The sequence below is a fragment of the Sebastes umbrosus genome, chromosome 21, assembly GCF_015220745.1.
Source record: "Sebastes umbrosus isolate fSebUmb1 chromosome 21, fSebUmb1.pri, whole genome shotgun sequence".
NCBI lineage: Eukaryota > Metazoa > Chordata > Actinopteri > Perciformes > Sebastidae > Sebastes > Sebastes umbrosus.
Genome location: NC_051289.1, coordinates 21,430,198 through 21,449,878, shown reverse-complemented (window position 1 = coordinate 21,449,878; position 19,681 = coordinate 21,430,198). Strand labels below are relative to the sequence as shown.

The following is a 19,681-nucleotide window of genomic DNA, read 5'->3' as shown; positions in this document are numbered from 1 at the left end:
CACTTAGTCACTTTACTCAATGATAAGGGATCACCTACTGGTTTAATTCATAAGAAAACTAGAGTAAAAACAATTTGGTGTTTGACAACCAGTGGAGATTCCAGGAACTTACTGGTCCCTGAAAGTCAGGAAAGGTCAACACCAAGGTGTATAACCCCCTGTAAAATGGTGAATTGTTGTTTTTACACTTCACTACTTTCCCAAAATGTCAAACTATCGCTTTCAGTTTTAATTTCTGCCCCTTTACCCTTCAAATGTAATTGAATTAATCCTGAAAGTGTTGCCGATATAAGATGTTAATTATTGAGCTTTAGAGGTGCTGGTAGGAGGATTGTGTTACCTTTGGGCAGAGCCAGGCTAGTTTGTTTTTTTCCCGTTTTCAGTCTTTTATGCTTAACTAAGCTATCCGTCCAGCTACATATTTACTGTAAAGATGTGAGTGGTGTCACATCTGTATATATATAATCAACCACGATATGGATAGCATGTGTGAGAGCAAGTCTCCCATCCTGTGCTTTGCTGCAGACAACATCTTTCTCCCACCAAGCCATATAAAATTGTCAGACACAATTTTCTCACTCAGAAGTCTCACACGCAGCTCTTCTCTGTAGAAACAATCAAAACACTCACAGGTAATTCCAAGGTGATAAAGAAAAATCCCACATAGTGCCGTAGCCCAAATTGAAATTCAGATTTGGTATAAAAGGTTTCTGTCGTTGAAAAGAATTCATATTTGTCACACATACACTAAGATAACTGAGCTAAAAAAAAAAAACTCCTCACTATATTGGAGCCTTTACATCCTTTGTGTATAAGAAGCCTCGATATTTCCTCTTTATCTGAATGAAAAGAACACTTATTCAGTGGAGTTAAATGGCTTTGTGCGTGTGTGTGCCTCTTGAATAGGCAAGATACATAGTGAAATATACCTCAAGTCCATAATCCTTCTCAGAAGCACACTGAAATAAGCAGCAAATATAGGAACATTTAAATGAGGAGGTCTTTTTTTTCATTCTGCCTATGACAAAAAAAAGGAGACATTTTATTCACGTATCCATTCATGTACTCAGAATGAAAGGAAGTTCTTGTAAGATGGTACTTTATTGGTTTCAAGAGAGATGGAATTGCACCAGCCCAGAGTTGAATGAACATATCCTCGATTTAAAGCATTTGACATGTACAGTAGGTAGATCTACTCCAAAGTCACCGTACACAAACCATTGAGACATTCAGTTCACTGTTGTTTAGAATCCAGTTTTTAATATTTAAATGAACTATAAAAAGCACATTAAAACATCTTCTCATTTTAGTTACAAAAATGGGTCACCTAAAGGGCTTCTCATTGCATTCACAGAAGGATTTGAACAGTGGATGTCTAACAGTTAACGTATTTCTCTCTTTAAAAAAAAAAAATCCCCACCCAAATATATAAACTTAATTGCTTAACCAAGGTATATACAGGGCATAACATCCTTGCATCTTACAGGTTATCAAGAAAGTTTGAGGTATACAACCAAAATAAAAAGCCTGTCAGAAAAACAAAACAGAAAAAAAACAACAAATAGAATTAAATAAAGGAAAAAATGAATGCCATGATTGCTTCCTACTAGCACAGGATCACAACATTAGTGGGAGATGTTGCCGTGTACGTGCTGGTGTGATACTTCCAGTTGTTTCACCTACGGTCACAAGGGCAAAACAGCAAATAACCTCAAGCTTTGGACTGTCAATATATACAAAGGGAATACAGTCTAATTTAGCAATAGAGAATTGTTTGAATGCTCACTTTATTTGCTTCATGACAAATACACAGTATGTGTTGAACAAAAAAAATATCAGAATTATAAATTTATTTGATTGAATGATGTCTTTAACTTACACTGTATATCTTTGAAACCAACATTGAAATTAAAGAGCCGGAAGCAGAATCTGATACACATGCAAGTTTTGAAAGTGGATTCAGAAATAACAGTATTGTACAAAATAATAATTACAGTTTCTTTTTTTTATAATTATCAAAATACACCTTCTTTCTTAGCACCTCTTTATATATTTTTTGTGTGTTTTTGAACAAGCACCATTGTAGTCGTTTTCATACAGCACCTGGAGAGTCCAGAGAGGAGGTCTGTGTCTCCTCATGTCGCCTGACCCCCTCTCCATGGTTACCTCCGATTCACCCTCCTCTGCCACGCGTTCAAATGTCCTTCACCTTTGCTCCGTAACGTGGTTAAGTCATGTGGTTCGAGCCCTACAAGGGCAACAAGTATTTTCCTGGGTTACACGTACATACATGGAAAGACATGTTTGCTACACCATCTCTTATTCAAAACTTGCATGTGGCATAGAAAAGGGTGGGGGGCTAGAAATGGGGTTTGGTGGTACCCAAAACGTCTCAACTTGACTTTCTTTGCTGGCCCCATCAAGTCCTTTTTTTTTTTTTCGTTTTCGTTTTTTATTTAGCCAAGGAAGCAGACGGGCCCAACTTCGAACCCAAACTTCTGGTTGGGGTCCCCAAAGTCAGTCAACATGACGTCGATGATTGGAACCTGATCGATTTTGGGAGTGTTAATCTCCATCACAGTCTTTCCGTAGCCCTTCCTCGTCTGCAACAAGAGACACACAAACACAGAGACACAGAGGAACCAATTAGACGAGCAGAAAAATGTTTCTAAACTGAACAAAACCTTTTACTGTGTGTTCATGCTCATCATTAGGTCAGTCCATTCATTTCCTTTAGACCTGAGCTATTGGGAAAACTTTGCTAATGCGTGTCTAAGAAGAGCAGGGCTTCACCGGCATTAGCTGTCATCATGGCGTCCCACTCTTCCTTGTTTCACCGCTAATGTGATTTCATTTCAAGAATAATAGTTCTGTTCAGTAAGTGCCAAATGGATGAGGAACGGCTTTCAACCATTCAAAGCTTGACAGTTCTATTAGAAATACCAACAGGACTAAATGTGTCAGAAATCATGCTTGGTTTTGACCTAGCTAGCCAGGTTAACTCATCCAAAATAACACACTTGAGATACAAATTTGAGAGCAGCAAAAAGTACATGCTTTGCTCACTTGACTCGTATTCAACCGAGGTCATTTGTGATGCCTGTAACAGAGTGACCTCATCCACTCCCCGCTCATTTAGACAAACAGTATCTGTGGACAGGACTTACCGCGCATCCGTCTGAGAGGGCCTTGATGTAAGGGTTGTTGTCGTAGGACATCTCCTCGTCGTTGGCGCCCAGGAAGCGCATCGCTTTGTCGTAGCTGTCGCTGGTGGCGTCGTGCCACGCCACGGACTGGTGGCAGCTGTAGGTGAAGTTTTGCCTGGCAGAGGCTGTCAGTAGTCTGAGGAAGGTCATCTGTACCATGTTTATTGAGTTTCCATCGGCGTCAACATAGGAAAGCTGTTGACAGAGAGAGAGAGAGAGAGAGAGGTCAAAGGTAAGAAGAAAATATGAGTCTACATTTTCACTTAACAGATAGATTTATTCAGTTGTCACACACAATAATAGAAACTGAAATAAACAGAAAGGATTTTTATAAATGATAGACGATGCATATGTTAGATCTCCAACAGCCAGCTTTGTATCTACGAATTAGTGTAAAATAAATTCTGGACAGTTTGGGTGCCAGGGAGAATTGAAATATAATTCTGTAAATAAGATGAAGTCTGTAGTTTATGAATGCTGAAGGCAATTACAAGATACAATTTGTATTTCTATGACAACAGGCAGCTGATTCACAATTTTCCTTTGTACTGTGCACAGTTTGCTAAGATATGAAGAGAATGTACAGGCCCAAATAATATTAAAGTCATTTAGGAAAGGAACAATTCAAATATAACAAACTGGCTGATGTAAAAATACCTGCAACAATTACACAGAGGATTTCCTCATTGATATACAGAAACCATTGCTGCCTCTTAACCCATCTAAATCCCAAAACAGGTTTGACAAGGCCAGTGCTTAATAGTTACATGGCAACATTAACCCTAGTTGCAACCAGAGGATTTCTACATCAGCTAATTACTGTATTAAATCTGGGGTCTTCCTCATTAGGTTAACTTGCAGTATAGAAAACATGAGTATACCACTGCGTGTTAAGATATTTGGTCTCCATGGAAATATAGTAGGGAAACAGGGGTTTCCAAAAGTCTGTACAATACTTACTTACAATACTCTATGGTAGTTTAACAGCATATGTGTGTTTGTCAACAGTATTTTCTTATTCTCAGTTTAATAAATGTCTACTTCATGAGCCTATTAGTCTCTCTAACAAAGCTTGAATGTAGAGAAACACGCCTGACCCTGACTGGAACATGAACTTTGTGTGAATCTTGTGTGAATTATGTGCATTAAAAGAGCTACCGGGAGATGTACTGTACTGTGTAACCTTCTGTCACAGTCATTTGAAGTCTTTTAAAGTCTTTTCTCTGTGGAAATACATCAGCATGACACCGGTTTGATGGAGCAGGACAAACTTGTTTCTTTCATTTCTGACTACAAGAAATAGTAGCTGATGTTTACTGAGACGGATCTTAACTGTTCAAGGGCAGAGAGAGGACTGCTGGAATGCTAAAATACTAAGGTATTCTGCTTGAAACCTCTGTAATGTTTTATTGATGCTCTCTACTTTATATAGAACAGCCGAAGAATTGTAATGACAATATCTGAAAATGAGCAACTGTTTCAAAAAGAATGTAGATTATTTTAAGCTAATCTTGTTCGTGATAAAAAAGCATATATCCCTTAGCACTTTGAATTCTGTCTGCTCTGGCTCTGCCTAAAATATGAACACACTCTAACCATTAGGTAGTTTGGGATTTCTTTATGGGGAGCAACTTTGGGTCAATGCCTCACAATTTCATGGGTGGTGCTGCTATTTGAGTCTATTAGCAGCTGCTTGCCATTTTTGCAGTGTCCCTGCACAGGTATGTAGAAGAGATGGAGCGATCCATTTGGCTTAGCTACTAAGCAAAGGAGTTTCTGTTTTTGTGGATGAAAGAAGAGGAAAAGAGACTTACTATTTTACCACGCTTGAATTCACTGAACCATGTCCCAGGGACTTCTTTGGGCCAGGAAGATATTCTGACCTGTGGAAAACAAAAGCATTAATACTAGACATTATCATGGGCATTATATATTTAGTTATGAATCACACTGTGAACATGAACAAAGTTTGTTGTACAAAGCAAAGCCTCAAGGGTCGCATCAAAGTTTATCATCTGGGAGCAGAAGATAAACCTGTATGTTATTTTAATATCTTTGAAATATCGTTTTTTACAAATCATAAAGTCAAATCATTCTATAGCATTTGCCTTTTGGTGTTTTTTTTGTTTGTTGTTTGCACAAAAGTGAATCTGAAATCCGTACAAGCTTAGCCCTGAAGCAAATCAAATGGCTTCCTTTGACAGCTTCAGCGTCGTGCTGCGCTGCGTGTTGATGTGTTGGTTTAACGTGATGGCTTAATATTTGATGAGAAATGATGATTAGAAACAGGCAGTTATGAATCTTGAGGGCACGAATCCAAAGTCACTTACTCCATTAGACTTCTTATCGGGATAGATGCAGGATTCGCCCCCGGCGGTGAAGTTACAGTAGACTTTGAAGGAATCCCCGGAGCAGCCTTGGTTTGGATCAATCCAGTATTCGCCTGAGGAGAACCAAGCACACTCAAACATCCTGTTCTACTAACGGCCACAGAAAAAATGGCTCCTTTTCAAAAAAGAAGTGTGCGAGAATTTCCTTGATCCTGTGTGAAATTCTGCTTTAAAGTAATTTACTGCTCATCGTCATGGCTTATACACTGCTAGATAAAATGTTATTGTTGTGCCTGGAGCAGGGGAGAATTTATGTGCAACTATTTTGACAAAACATTTTCCTCAACAGGAGTAAAATGAGGAATGACATCCTGACATCCATACTGCTGTAAATGATAACTTTTTATCACTCTCATTGCTCCACTTTGCATGTCGATCGCCCTTAATGGTGCTGAGGAGACTGAGGGCCCAGAGGTCATGTAAATAAATGACTTAAAAGGTCCAGTGTGTAGAATCTGGCAGTATCTAGCGGTGAGGTTGAGATTGCAACCAACTGAAGCCTCTTCCGTGTGCCAAGCGTGTTGGAGAGCTACGGTGTGTGACGCGAAAAACGCGAATGGCCCTCCAGAGTCAGTTGTTGTAAGAGAAGCATATGTTATATGGAGCAGAGCCAGTGCTTAGTGTGTGTGTGTGTGTACGAGGGGAGTGAATGGTGAAGTAAGAGAGAGAGAGAGCGGCGGCGACGGGAGCGAGTAACGTTATTGACTACGGCTCAAACCCTTCTGGGCTATTGTAGAAACATGGCGGTGCAACATGGCAGACTCCGTGAAGAGGTTCATTCTAAGCTAATGAAAACACAATGAATCTTATTTCCAGGTGATTATACACTAAAGAAAACATAGTTATTAATATTATTTTCCATTTTTGCCACTAGATCCCCCTAATGGTTGCACACTATGCCTTAAATTAAACTGCAAACAGCAGGCACATATTTACCAAAATAGGCAAACCAAAAGATACCAAAGGAAAAAGAGGAAAAGTTGTAACAGTGATGAGTCCAATCTCCTCTGGGCAGGGATCTCAATCACTGTTTGTTTTGTTCACTTGAGTATAAATTTGTCAGAAAAACAGGTGTCTCGACCGAGAACAAAATTTGAGAAAATGGAGAGAATCTCTAGTGTCTCAATTACAGAGGGTTATGACGCTCTTCTCCACTGCAGCCTTACTGTGTGATTTACACTGAGAGGTTTGTTTTTATACAGAACTCTCTTTCAGCTTGTCTTTACTTTTACGTCAACCACTATTGTTTTGATTCAGCTTACCATCGGAGAACTCTGGGTGGCAGAGCTGCAGATCTTTGCATGTCCTGGCGGGGTTGTTCTGCGTGCCCATGGGGTATTTCATGCGTTCGATGTCCTGCTTGAGGTTGTTGAGCGAGCCGAAGATGTCCTCCATGCCCTCGCCGTAGTCCATGATGGCTGCGTCTGCCTGCATGTCGCTGGAGCGCTTGGTCCTCTTGGGTGACTGGATGGGCAGGGGCTGGATAACTTCACCTGGTGGGCCCTGGAGGTTATGGTGGGGAAAACAGTTTTAGATTTCATGAAATGAGACTGACCTTACATGATGTACTATGCTACTTTAACTTAGTTTTGAAAATAGGCAACAGTAGTGGTCTTAGATACTCACAGGAGGACCAGGAGGACCAATTGTACCAGTGTCTCCTTTAGCACCAGCAGGACCCTGGGAGAAACATGAATAGAAACATGTCAGCAAAGATGACTCTAACATTCACACAGTGAAAATATATGCCTTTAAAAACCCTGATAGTACTCACACTTGTACCCTTGGATCCTTTGGGACCTTGAGGACCCTGTATGAGATGGGACATAAGCACAGCAATTTGGCAAAGTCATTCTATCATCAGTGAAGAATCTAAACGAATGACTGAATCAGTAAAAGACTTACAGGCAGACCGGGAGGACCTGGGGGACCGAGAGGACCGGAAGATCCACCGATACCCTGAGATGAGATGAGATGAAAGCACAAGTCAGATAGATATTAAAGAAACATTGGAGACAAAATTGTGAGGCTTGAATAATGAGTGAAATGAAACAGCTAGAATATAATCGCACAGGATGGAAATGATACTTTAGTTTATGAGCTGAAGAAATGCATAATGAGCCTTCATATTGATTTTTGTGTTTTTTTTCCTTCCCTGAGACGAGAAGTCTTTATTTTAGCGAAGGCCAAACATTGCACTTGTGAGATGCTGTTTCTTTGCACTCAGCAATTCACAATCTTATAGCTCAATTTTGTCAGGAAATGAAGCCAAACAATATGAGGCCTATGTTCAGCCCCTAAAATAGAAATGGTAAACTGAGTGAAAACTTTTTTGAAGCCCTTGTGCTCTGACAAAAGGGGACATTACGATTTCATCAGGCTTAATCTCCAGATACTTAATCCAAGCCATCATCTTAAATCACTAAGCCAGGGCAGTCCAAGGGCCACAGCAGGACAGAACAGCCCATTCAGTCATTCTGCAATGTTTGTTTAAAAATGGATGAAGGCTGTCGAGACCGAGCTTCAACCTTCTGTTGGTACTTGTACGCGTTTTAATGGAGGAGTCAGTGAAATAGTGAGAGAAATATCACACTATGCAGTTATATTATCACAGTGGGCATCAGATACACAGAAACTGATCACAATGGAAGCAAGTGGTAAACAGAAAATCTGTTTACAGACTTCAGGAGGCTCATTGGAAAACAAGGGAAATGGTTGGATACCTGCTAATGTAGTGGAAAACTAAAAATAACTTCTCCTCTCCAGAAACAGTGACGGGGAAACCAAAAGTTTCAACAAGATGCCTCAAAACCACGTCAATGCAATTTTTTTAACATCCTTTGAGCGATATGAATAAGTAATCCAATCTGTCAAAAGCTAGAACCAGCAGAATGTTTGTTCATTGTGGATATTGTGAGTGAGTATTGTGCCCATTGAAAAAGGCATTGCAGCGAGGGCTCGGCTGCAAGACCTGCCTCCGCAGTAGAAGGGCAAGAGGTGGAGGGCATATAGCCCGAGGACCAACGTGAGAATGGAGTCATCAATTACTTACACCGTCGCCCTTGCCACCGGGAGAACCTTGGGGCCCGGGCAAACCTCGGTCTCCCTTCTCTCCTTGCTCGCCAGGGGGTCCGATCAGACCAATCAGACCTGGATGACCCTGTAGGACGAAAGAAAATGTGCAAAGAACAGTCAGATAACAGCAAAGTCCCTTTGTGTACACCAAGTTTAAAGCTACTGCAAATGGGCAAAAACTCTAAAGGCTTTCTTCCACAAAACTGGAATGCACATGGGAGGCTGTGGAGGATGAAGTTTCATTACAATACAAATCCTCGGGCATTATAATTGAAATGTCTCTCTTGCAAAAAAAAACACACAAGCAAACAACAATACAAAGATGATGACTTTGAAATAGGCAAGCTCTAACCAGGGCCAATGATTTGACAGCATTAAAAACACGGTGCCTCTATTGTGTGCTTTTAAACTGCTCTCTCTCAAGCCATCATGTCAGTGTGTGGGAGGCAATTTAGATAGAGTAATGTGTGCTGTCTGAATATCCTTTACAGTTATATTTCACCAGCAAATTTGACAGTGGCAGCGACGAAAAGAGCAAGATGAGACAGATTAGAGTGATACATCACATTTAGGTTTGAGTTTTTCTCTTACAGCAGCTATGGCCCAAACTAATATTGTTTCCTATATGTTAACATAAGCGCTATTATCAACGCTGACTTGCAAGGATCTCTTGCTTTTGATCAATTGCCAAGTCGTGGAAGCTCTGTGCAAGTGGTGGGCAGCCTTGACTGAAGGCTCCTTTCACTGTTTTCATGTTTATCTTCCAGCCTATTTGGAACCTGGGAAATGAAATCAGCTTGCAGTGAAGACACAACAAAAAGGGCTACACTCACCTTTTCACCTTTAGAGCCAGGGTCACCTTTCAGACCAGGAAGACCAGGGGGACCCTAAACAACAAAAGCAGAAGTTAAAAATCGATTGTGCAGAGAAAAGAGAAGAAAGATAGACAGGGCAAGGTGAGGAAAACAGAAAACTTGAAGCAGAAAATGAGACAATAAAGACAAAGAAACATGAAAGGGAACAAAATAAGAGGCATGAAAACCATCCATTACAGATATGACCTATAAGGACAGTCTAGCTTTTTTTGTTTAACCTGACTGGACTACTCCAACTCTAGCTTTTTGGATAAATAGTGAGGAAGAGGGAGAGACATTATGCATACTAACCATGGGACCAGGTGGACCGTCTTGTCCTGAGGAGCCGGGCAGTCCTTGTTCACCCTGTGAAAAGCCATTCAATTGTAAGTGAGCATTATAGCCTGCTGTATTTTCTCTGGCCTTCCATTGATTTGCTGTGCTCAGCACGATGATTAATAGCCACAACAGGGAAAAAAGAGTGCTGGAATAAACAAGCAAAACTAAAGTATAAACCAAATGGGTGTATTGATTATTCCATGAAGTCTATCATCATGCCTTAGCGGTACCTTTTTATGTGTGTGCACTGGGGGTGTGTTTGAGCATGCGTGTGTGCTTGAGAGTGGATCTGGATGCATGATATGCAGTGTATCACAGGGAAAGATCACTGTTGTAGCTCAGACTTACGACGGGGCCGGGGATGCCACGCAGACCCTCTGGACCGGCCTTTCCTGATGGTCCCTGGGGTCCAACTGGTCCTGTTTTACCTGCCGGACCCTCGGCACCTGCCTCACCCTGTATGTGGATATAAAAGACGTTGTGACTCAGGCTGAAAAATATCACAATTTAGGAATTTAAACCTACTGTACCTGTCTGAAAGTAGTAGTGTTGTAATATATTTGGCTCAAAGCAGCTGATAATTTAATTAAAAGCATTTAATTACATATCAAGTGATTGAGGAAACTGTGTGAGAAATTACTACCTTGAAATTAAGAACAAAAATAGCAGTCAAATAAACAAAGTGAGCTTTAAAAAAAAAAAATCAACGTCTATACTGCCCATGATTCTGCACTTTTCATCACTGATATTAATTACCATTTTTTTATCTCATTCATGCCTTATTTACTCCTTGTATATACTGTATGTGAGTAGTCTTTTTTTTAATACAATGCACCATTTCAGGGCAAACGCAATTTTTGTTATGCTTGCATAATGACGATAAAGTTCTTGAATCTTGAATACAAAGTGTAACTGTAGCCAGGGAGGACACTCTACAAGTAAATAGCACATACAGAGGTATATCTGGTTCTTTGCAAAAATCTAGATCTAGATAAAATTACTTGTACTGTTTGGTAACGGTATAGAATAAAAAAAATCCACATGTGCAAAAACTTCTAATATCTGCGGCCCATAAAGAACACTTGTTATGTTTTCTTTGGGGCCTATCGCGGTATCGCAGAGTTTGTTTTTTTATCAGAATTCAGCTGCTTTTGGTATAAATTCTGCTGAGACAGTATGCAGTGTGTAGATCAGGTGAATGGGGACAAGTAAACAAGAGTGTGAGTTATCAAATGAGCTCCTTAAAGTGCTCCTGTTCCTCCAAACAGACACAATATATGGTGCTACATCCTGCTATGTTTTCACTCTAAGTTCATGAGAAAATGAGTATTGCCTCGAGAGCAGAGTGCGCCACGGCTGACTGTAATCTGAAACACATCAATATGCACAGGGACTAGACAGAGCTGGAAATAAGATCTCAAGTTTGAGCTGCAAGGTGTTTACACATTACAGGTTTATTGCAAAGTGGTCAGAGCTACTTTACTGAGTTTTATTACAACTGCTGTAATTCTTTCTTTTGGAATTTCAAGATTCAGCTTTTCAGATTTTCAAGCACACGTTCAAGGCCGATTTTCCACTTTTGACAACAAGATGAAATATATAATGTGTTTCATTAAAGGTCCTATTTTAATACAAATATAAAAAGCTAACACAGTATAGTAGTATAGTGTACTGGAAATGAAGTTCTACATCCATGCTCATGTAAACTCATTAGCTGAGAAGAGAGGTATGTTTTTGTAGTAAATTTGATTTCTATTCAGCGTGCACCAGCTGGAGGTAATTGATTCTGCCTATGCACAAAGCAACAGATCACATGTATAGATGTAGACCCTGATGAAACCAGGAGGTTGGTGTAAAACAAGTGCAAACTCAGAAAAAAAATTATTTGGGCTTGGATTCAGGCTAAAAAGAGGAAAGCATCCAGAGGGCTGGACTGCTTTAGTCGGTCTTGAATTTAAGCCACAGCACAATGCAAGAAACAAGTGAGTCTTGGTTTTACTTAAATAGACTGCATCCATAAATTTCCATCTAATCCAGGGTGGAAATTAAATTACTTGTACGTTATTGTGCCTTTAATTCAAGAGGGGGAACAATGTCCTTGCTGAGACGACTCTACTGTGTGAAGGATGAGTTGATTTTGTTACCTTAGCGCCCTTCTCTCCTTGCCTGCCCTCTGCACCGGCAGTCCCCGGAGGTCCCTGAGGAGGATGACAGGACACTGCTTTAGTATTTCAACACACACCAACTGTACAACAACACTGTACAAACAAGTGCATGTTCATTGTTGACCTTTCACAGAATTTCAGAGGCTAACATCAGTAGGCAAAAATAACTCAGTAGCTGAGAGCGTTGGTAGCCGAGTGGTTACAGTGCATGTCATGTAACTGCAACGTCCCGGGTTCGATTCCAGCTTTGGGATCCTTGTTGTGTATCATACCCCTCTCTCTCTTTCTCTCCCAGGGTGTCAGTTTCCGGCGCTTTTCACGCCCATCGGTGTGTGATAGCAACACACAAGGCACCCTTTAGCACCTGTACGAAACGCACCGGGCTTTCAATTAACCATAATGTAAACCCATCCGTGGCAACAGTAAACACTGAGAGAAAGTGCTCTGGGAGTGTGGTGACGTAGTTTAAAAAGCGAAAAGACACACAGTGGACTGGCGGGAGGGCTGGTGGATGGGTCCCACAAACACAGGGCTTTCATCCATCATCAAACGTAGTCATTTTAAGCCCAACCATGTTGTTTTATCCTAACCTAACTAAGTGGTTTTGTTTTTTTAAACCTGTGTTGTATTTTTGTTTAATTCGCAACGTTAAGCATGTGATTATTGTGACCGAAAAGTGGGGATGAGAACTTGTTGCCATTTCTACACTGTCGACTGTCAAATAAAGGCAAAAATGCCCAAAAATAACTTGGTTATGTATCTGTTTGTATGCTGGTATATTTTTTTTTAAACGATGGACTATGTTGCATCATGTATGTTGCATAAATGTTTAGGTCTTAATGAGGAATGATCATGATGATGATGATGATGATGATCATGTTACATAAATGTTTAGGTCTTAATGAGGAATGATCATGATGATGATGATGATCATGTTGCATAAATGTTTAGGTCTTAATGAGGAATGATCATCACCAGCAGATATTTAGTCAGACCATCTCCCCCACCTCTTGATTAGATTCGATATTGAACAATCGTTTTACCTGATAAATACTTATCTTCCAACAGGGATGATAATCTAATGCCCTTGCATCTGCACTACTTCAGTTATGTCAAGATCTATCTGAGTGACTTGGACTTGTCTGCTCACAAAAGCATAAAATTGTGCAGCCGTGTGTGAATACACACAGCAAACACACATACAGCCTTCTTCAGTCATGCCAAGGGTTGGCAGGTCGTCTGTTCTGACTGGTCAGGAGCTCTCAGGCCCACAATGATTTCTTTCAACTCCACCTCCAGTCGTCCCTCTTCAAAACCGCTCTCCATCCAAATTCCACTCTCATCTTGGCCGACTGAAGCCTGAGTGCCATTGACTGAGAGGCTATGATGTGAGCTCGCCCCCTTGCTTGGAGCTTTCATCTTCTCCTGATGTCTACCTCTCACTGGTGTGGAAGAGGCAGGCTCTTGATCAGCACAAAGAGATATTTCAATTGGAGCGTGATATAAAGCAGCTAGAGTCAATGTGTGGGTGTATTCTTCTTGTCCAGGTTGCCAGGGCAGCATCAGGTGAATGACACACAGTTTATCATTGTTCTTAATTGCATAAAATTGCTACCAGTTAACTGAGAACAGACAAAAGGGTAACACATTAAGTAGTGACCTGAACCCCTCCCAAAAAAAGAGAATTAAAGCTAGATGAGGTTAATAACTTTTACATATTTTTTTTGTTCAAGAAGCAAAGTTGAATACATTTCCAGTATTAAGGCATTAGCAAGTCAGATTAAACTAAATTTGCTGCTTTGCTAAATTGACTTATTCAGAATCAGAGGCTGTGCTGGAGAGATTTAAGGATTGTTGCCATTTTCTACAGGCAAAATGCTGAGAGGACACAAAGAGGGCCAAGATCCTAAACAACTCTTTCTGTGGAATTATGTATTCAAAGGAGCGACCTGTCGGGGAGCAGCCGGGATCATCTTAGGTCCCTTTTTTCTCTCAGAGATTAAAGACCTGTGAGTGATAAAATAGCCCTTTTCCTAACTATAATCCCTGGGCCCTTTAGGTGCAGCGTATGCTGATACCATGCTAAATACTCCGAATGTAAATTTCATTGGGCACATTAGAAAAGCAATCAACCCTGGTTTAAAAATGCATGACATGTTTCTTTTTCCCATTGGACGGAGCCTTGGAGTCTTTCTTTGAAATGCAGCCAGTCACTTGAGATTGTGACTTTTCTTTCAAATTCAGGAGAATAGCGGCTCATTTTCATGTGGACTTTGAGCTTCACATCATATTGGAAATATGTTAATGTTCCACCTCAGATGTGTGCATTCAAAAAGCAGCTTACTGGCTTTGATATTTTACTCAGTTATCTCAACCTCATACTGAAGGATACTGGAGAGAGTGAGAATGGACATCAGTGAAACAGAAACTTTTAATGTGGGGAAATCTTTGTATTTTATATTAACTCGGATTTGTAACCTTGACGAGTTTCCTCTAAAGTAATAGTGAGTAGCATTTCAGGGGATCTATTAGCAAAATATGATATTCATAACTAGGTTTTCATGAGTGTATAATCACCTGAAACTAAGAATCATGTTTTGTTAGCTTAGAATGAGCCCTTCATATCTACATAGAGAGCAGGTCCTCTTCACAGAGTCCGCCATGTTGCTCTGTCACGTTTCTACAGTAGCCCAGAACGGACAAACCAAACACTGGCTCTAGAGAGAAACTCTCACATTTTTACGTTACTTGAAAGTCACCGTAGTTCTCCGACACGCTTGTGAAACTGCGGTAACGTGAGCCGCAGAGTGCAAAACCGTGGTACCGCCAGCGGCCGTCTGACTTACGTTTCTCCTAAAGTAGTGTTATTATGGTAAGGATGGCCTCTAAGCGAGTCGAACGGCCACGGATTTGCACTCGGCGGTTCACGATACCGCAGTCTTGGAAAGGGAAGAGTGAGCTGAAGGGTACTCAGTTGGTTGCAATCTGCAACCACACCACTAGATGCTGCCAAATCCTACACACTGTACCTTTAAGTAGAAATCCAGTTCCTCTAGTAAAGACTGACAAAAATCTCGGTGATGTTAACCACATCACAATCAACACATTGAAGGATTAAAGGTTTTATTTTTTTGGTGGGCACTCCTAAAGCCAACCCTTCTCCTCTTATAACCTCTTAACAACTTGACCACGTCCATGTTATGCCTTTGTTTTGCTCTGACTGTCAGTCAAGCAGCCGTCGATCAATAATGTGTCAGACTCGCTATATCTCTCTGGCTTTCTTCCCACTGCCTTCAATGAGTTTTGAACCTACGGCTCCCTTTTGCTGCTATTTTTTTGGTAAGCCTTTTCAATTTCTTGCGAAGAAAAAGAAAAAAGATTCATGATTTTCACATCCTGCCATTCATTTCTCAATAGGCTTTGAGGCGGATTTCTTCGCAGACAGCGCAACGACTTGACCCCTTAAATCTCCCAATTTGTTTTCCCCACTCCGCTTTTAATGAAAATGAATCTCTCATGCTTTACTGCCAAGATTGAGTTGTTGAGGAGGAGTTGTTGCGAAGCGAGGCAAGGCGGGATACCGGTCTGTTGGCTATGGAGCCAGAGTACAATGCCAACAGCTGTACGCTCCCTTCATCTATTCTAAAATAGACATTTCACATGGGCTCGTTGAGTCATGGTTTGAACACTGACAAAAGCTTTGGTCAGCAAGAGATTTCAAGTCAAAACAACTCACTCTCGCAATGATAAAATGCAAACAACGGGGACCTCAGACTGGTCTATCTCGGGATGCACAAATAAAATACTGCAGTAATAACAGTTTTAATGGCCACAGACTTACTCTCTTGCCAGGTGGTCCAGGTGGGCCAGCTTCTCCTGATGGACCTGGAGGTCCCTGAAAACAAGCAAAGACAAGGAGATGCAGGATGATATTACAGTCAATAAAACAAGATGTATTAACAAATGAGTCGGTGCTGATGTGAATTTTGATGAGAGTGCAGCATGCTTCACTAAATCTCTCGTTATGTCTGCCAAAAGGACAATAACACAGAGAGCATATTGACATTTAGGGAGCGTTCAACCCCAGGACAGTCCAGCAGAGTTAAGCCAAAACCCAAAGTTGGATGAGGCGCTGCACTGCCTGAAATGATACATACTGTGCTTCCTGACACACTCTCATCCAATTATCTCTCAGTTAATTGCAAGCAATCAAACCAATTTTTTTATGATTTGGTAAATATTTGGCAGTACTGAAAAGTGTTATTGAGCTGTTTTATAGGTTGAGTACACAGTTACATGAAAATACGAATACTAGAAGGACACATATGTTTTCCTCTCAAAGAACACTGAGCCATTATACATAGTTTATCATATTTTAATATACCTTCTAAACACTGATATCCACTGTGGTGTTTCAGCATACAATCATAAAGATTCACTCATTCAAAATTCATAGATTCATGGAGTAAAAATATGTTCTGTGTTTGTCTTTGGCAGTGATAAAGGCTCATTACTGTCCAGTTGTGATTTGTTGTGTTTTACGCTGGGCTACGTAGTAGTGGCTTTTATTTCTAATCATACTTAATGAATCTGCAAAGCAGTTAAGTCCATTTACCCTACACCCAAGAGTATGGAGTAAATATAATGAATTAAAATGCTGCAGTATAAATTATTTACTCACTAGATATAATTACAGCTTTTACTACAGTGATGGACTACTATAATATAACAAAGCATAATCATACTCATTACACAGTGACGAAGTAGCCCATTGTTAAGATAATTACATTATATCATGTGCTTGTAAAGTGTCCCTCAAGTGAACCTTATACAGTACATGACATATATATATATACTTATGCAGTATTTGTTCTGTCCAAATACTGTGAAATGACAACAACTTACCGCCTGACCGGATTCACCATCCTCTCCCTTCTCTCCTGATTCTCCGTCAGTGCCCTGTAAAAGAGAGACGTGCTGGTTAGATAATATCTGCCACTGAAAATATCTATCCTATACTTTAACTATCATTTGATTTACTGTATATGGGCCTATATGGAGTAAATATTTCTTAAAAGATTTCATACTTACAGCAACACCTGGCTCTCCAGGAGGACCAGGGTCTCCAGGGAATCCAACAGGACCCTTTAAGAGAGAGACATGAGATGCATCAGTACAGGATACAGGTATTAAGGGCATGGTTAGTAATTTAGACAGTGATTTAGTCCTGGTGTACCTGGTAAGAACCGTTAAAGGCAATTTGATGGACTTAATGATGATGTTGCAAATCCATGAGAAAAGGCCTCGCTGCATTCCATTACCATGCCGGCATAAAATATAATCCCCTTCAATAAAAAGGCTTTTAAGTTCTTGAATATGTTCTGGGATAAAATTGCCTGCCTCAAGGCCAGTGGGGGACATTTCCTTTAAAGCAGTACATTTGAGCCTGTTAGACTGAGTGGGGGAAAACACTCTTTGCACATTTTGAGTATTTGGCGGACTTACAGGGTTGCCCTTTGGACCGTCATCTCCGGGGGGTCCTTTAGCACCAGCAGGTCCAGCAGCTCCAGGGGGGCCAGCCTCTCCTTTCTCTCCTCTCTCGCCTTTAGGACCCTATAGTGGTGGGGGAGGACATCCATTACATCAGTATAGCACCGCAGGGGGCAGCAATAAGAGTCGACACTGAACTGAATGGGGGATAAAAAGTGACGTGCGGACATACAGTACATACAGGCTGCTCAGAGAAATTGGATCCAAGGCTGATCTCAGTGTGTGTAACAGAGGACAACAACTCTGGATGGTCAACAGTGCTGATGTGTTTTTCAGCACACAATGAGCTCTGAGATATGATGTTATTGTGCCTCTATAGTCCTGTTTTGTATGATAAAGCACTTTTGCTGTGTGGCACGAAGGAATTTAATAGATTTTCTGATTTGTGATTTGGTGGCAGATCGGCAGATAAGTTGAATAATAGATTGACCTGTATGTCCACATTTTCTGCCCTGCATTTAGGCCGTCAGCTTGTTCTGTTCCACTCTGTGGAAACTCTTTACCAGATGACAAAAACGAGCTGTAGCTTTTTCACTGTATAGCTTTAAAGCCACATTAAACATCTGGCTAAAAGCAACATTTTAATCCCTGTTTAAGCATTTAATTTCATGTTTCTACAACACAAACACTCAATCTCTTTTTCAGTTTGGTAACATCTACATCTTAATAAGGTTTATCATTTATTGTATATGTATTGTGTATGTGGCTAAATGCAGTGCATGTTTAATGTCTGTTTGTTTAATATATATATATATATCAGTATTGTGTGTCGTCTTCATATTGACAATGGATGACAATGAAAATTAGCTTTTAGCCATATTAAAATATAGAAAACCAAATTGCAATAATTGTGTTGAATATTGTACACGGTACCTTTCAAAATAAAGTTAAATTAAAGAATATTCAACTTTTCTCAATACTATTTATTTTGTTAGAAGTAACTAATACATAATGATGTCTACAATATATTGTAGTTATTAGTTATTTTTAAGTTATTATTGTCCCAATGCCATCGGTACTAAGTGTAACACTTGAATGTAAAAAGACAAAAGAATAAGTGAAAGGCATTGGGTTGGGCTGATGGGGACTTAAGCTGCACACTGACTTTGGAAATGTCAATGACACCAGCAGTTTGATGAGGAACTAGCAGGGGACATTATGAATGGTTGTAATCACGCTCCTCTGCCACTCCCACTGGAGACGGGCCATCTTTTCAATCTGCTGTTGCACCTCAATAATGATAGATGAGGCAGCAGAGCTAATAGAGCCATCAATGATGGGTGTTTGGTAAAAGTTAAAAAAGCTAATCAAATTCTCATAAATCTCTGTCTGGCAATAACACAGGCAAGCATATGGATATGGTAAATTAGCACGCAATCGTTCAGGATCCTTTAAAATTTGATTTGGCATTCACCATAACAAACACTATAATATAATTAGAACAATCTAAATACTTGGTATTTAAAACTTTTTGAAGTCCTTCCCTTCTGCGCCTTTGTAGCCATCAAAACAGGTCAAATCACAGCTAAAAGCTGCACTCAGTAAAGTGGGTGTCTGGTGTTTTGATGCCAACTTGCTTCATGGTGGCTGCAATCATTGCTCTTAAGGACAGAAGCACCATGGTGTATCCTCCTGGTAATTATGTCTTAAGAGTCTGGGAAGAGACTCAATTTGGCAGGCCACGAGGACATGGGGTGCAAAGCAGAAGAGCCATGCTGAGATGAACTAGCAGCCTCGATGTGAGGAGCAATTACTTTCAGCGTGATGAATACACAGTGTCACACTGAAGAAAAAAAAACGTCTCATTAGATTGGATTTTGCTCTATATTTGCCTAAAGCTATCCATTAAGCAACTGTTTTCCTGGCAATAACCTACGAATACACGTTGCTGATACTGTTACCTACCTTGTTGTAACAAAAAATACATTTTACCAACCACAGTGATGTGTACATTAAAGTAAAGTTAAGTGAAGCTACTTTTTTTTAAATGTTTTCAAGTAGAGCCCTACAAATATTCATGCTAAGGATGGGTGGCATGTTAAAGATTTAGAATCTAGTATATGTAATGCGTGTTGATAAGCAAGATGTACTGTACACACAAA

At 40.3% G+C, this 19,681-nt stretch overlaps 1 protein-coding gene across 7 annotated transcripts in view; it reads right to left on the bottom strand.

Moving 5' to 3' along the window:
• Positions 1-1,238: 1,238 nt before the first annotated feature.
• col11a1a (collagen, type XI, alpha 1a) overlaps positions 1,239-19,681 on the bottom strand; it is a 90,675-nt gene continuing 72,232 nt past the window's right edge. For 6 of the 7 annotated variants that reach the window (XM_037757236.1, XM_037757237.1, XM_037757235.1 and 3 more), the window contains 17 exons: positions 17,535-17,642; positions 17,121-17,174; positions 16,935-16,988; positions 15,871-15,924; positions 12,009-12,062; positions 10,213-10,320; positions 9,838-9,891; positions 9,505-9,558; positions 8,649-8,756; positions 7,502-7,555; positions 7,371-7,406; positions 7,223-7,276; positions 6,859-7,099; positions 5,537-5,649; positions 5,021-5,089; positions 3,168-3,401; positions 2,457-2,603 (listed from right to left, as the gene is read on the bottom strand). In XM_037757236.1, the coding sequence (XP_037613164.1) occupies positions 2,457-2,603; positions 3,168-3,401; positions 5,021-5,089; positions 5,537-5,649; positions 6,859-7,099; positions 7,223-7,276; positions 7,371-7,406; positions 7,502-7,555; positions 8,649-8,756; positions 9,505-9,558; positions 9,838-9,891; positions 10,213-10,320; positions 12,009-12,062; positions 15,871-15,924; positions 16,935-16,988; positions 17,121-17,174; positions 17,535-17,642 (1,596 nt within the window). Of the gene's footprint in view, positions 2,604-3,167; positions 3,402-5,020; positions 5,090-5,536; positions 5,650-6,858; positions 7,100-7,222; positions 7,277-7,370; positions 7,407-7,501; positions 7,556-8,648; positions 8,757-9,504; positions 9,559-9,837; positions 9,892-10,212; positions 10,321-12,008; positions 12,063-15,870; positions 15,925-16,934; positions 16,989-17,120; positions 17,175-17,534; positions 17,643-19,681 lie in introns of all 7 variants that reach the window. The other variant, XM_037757233.1, reaches the window with a different exon arrangement.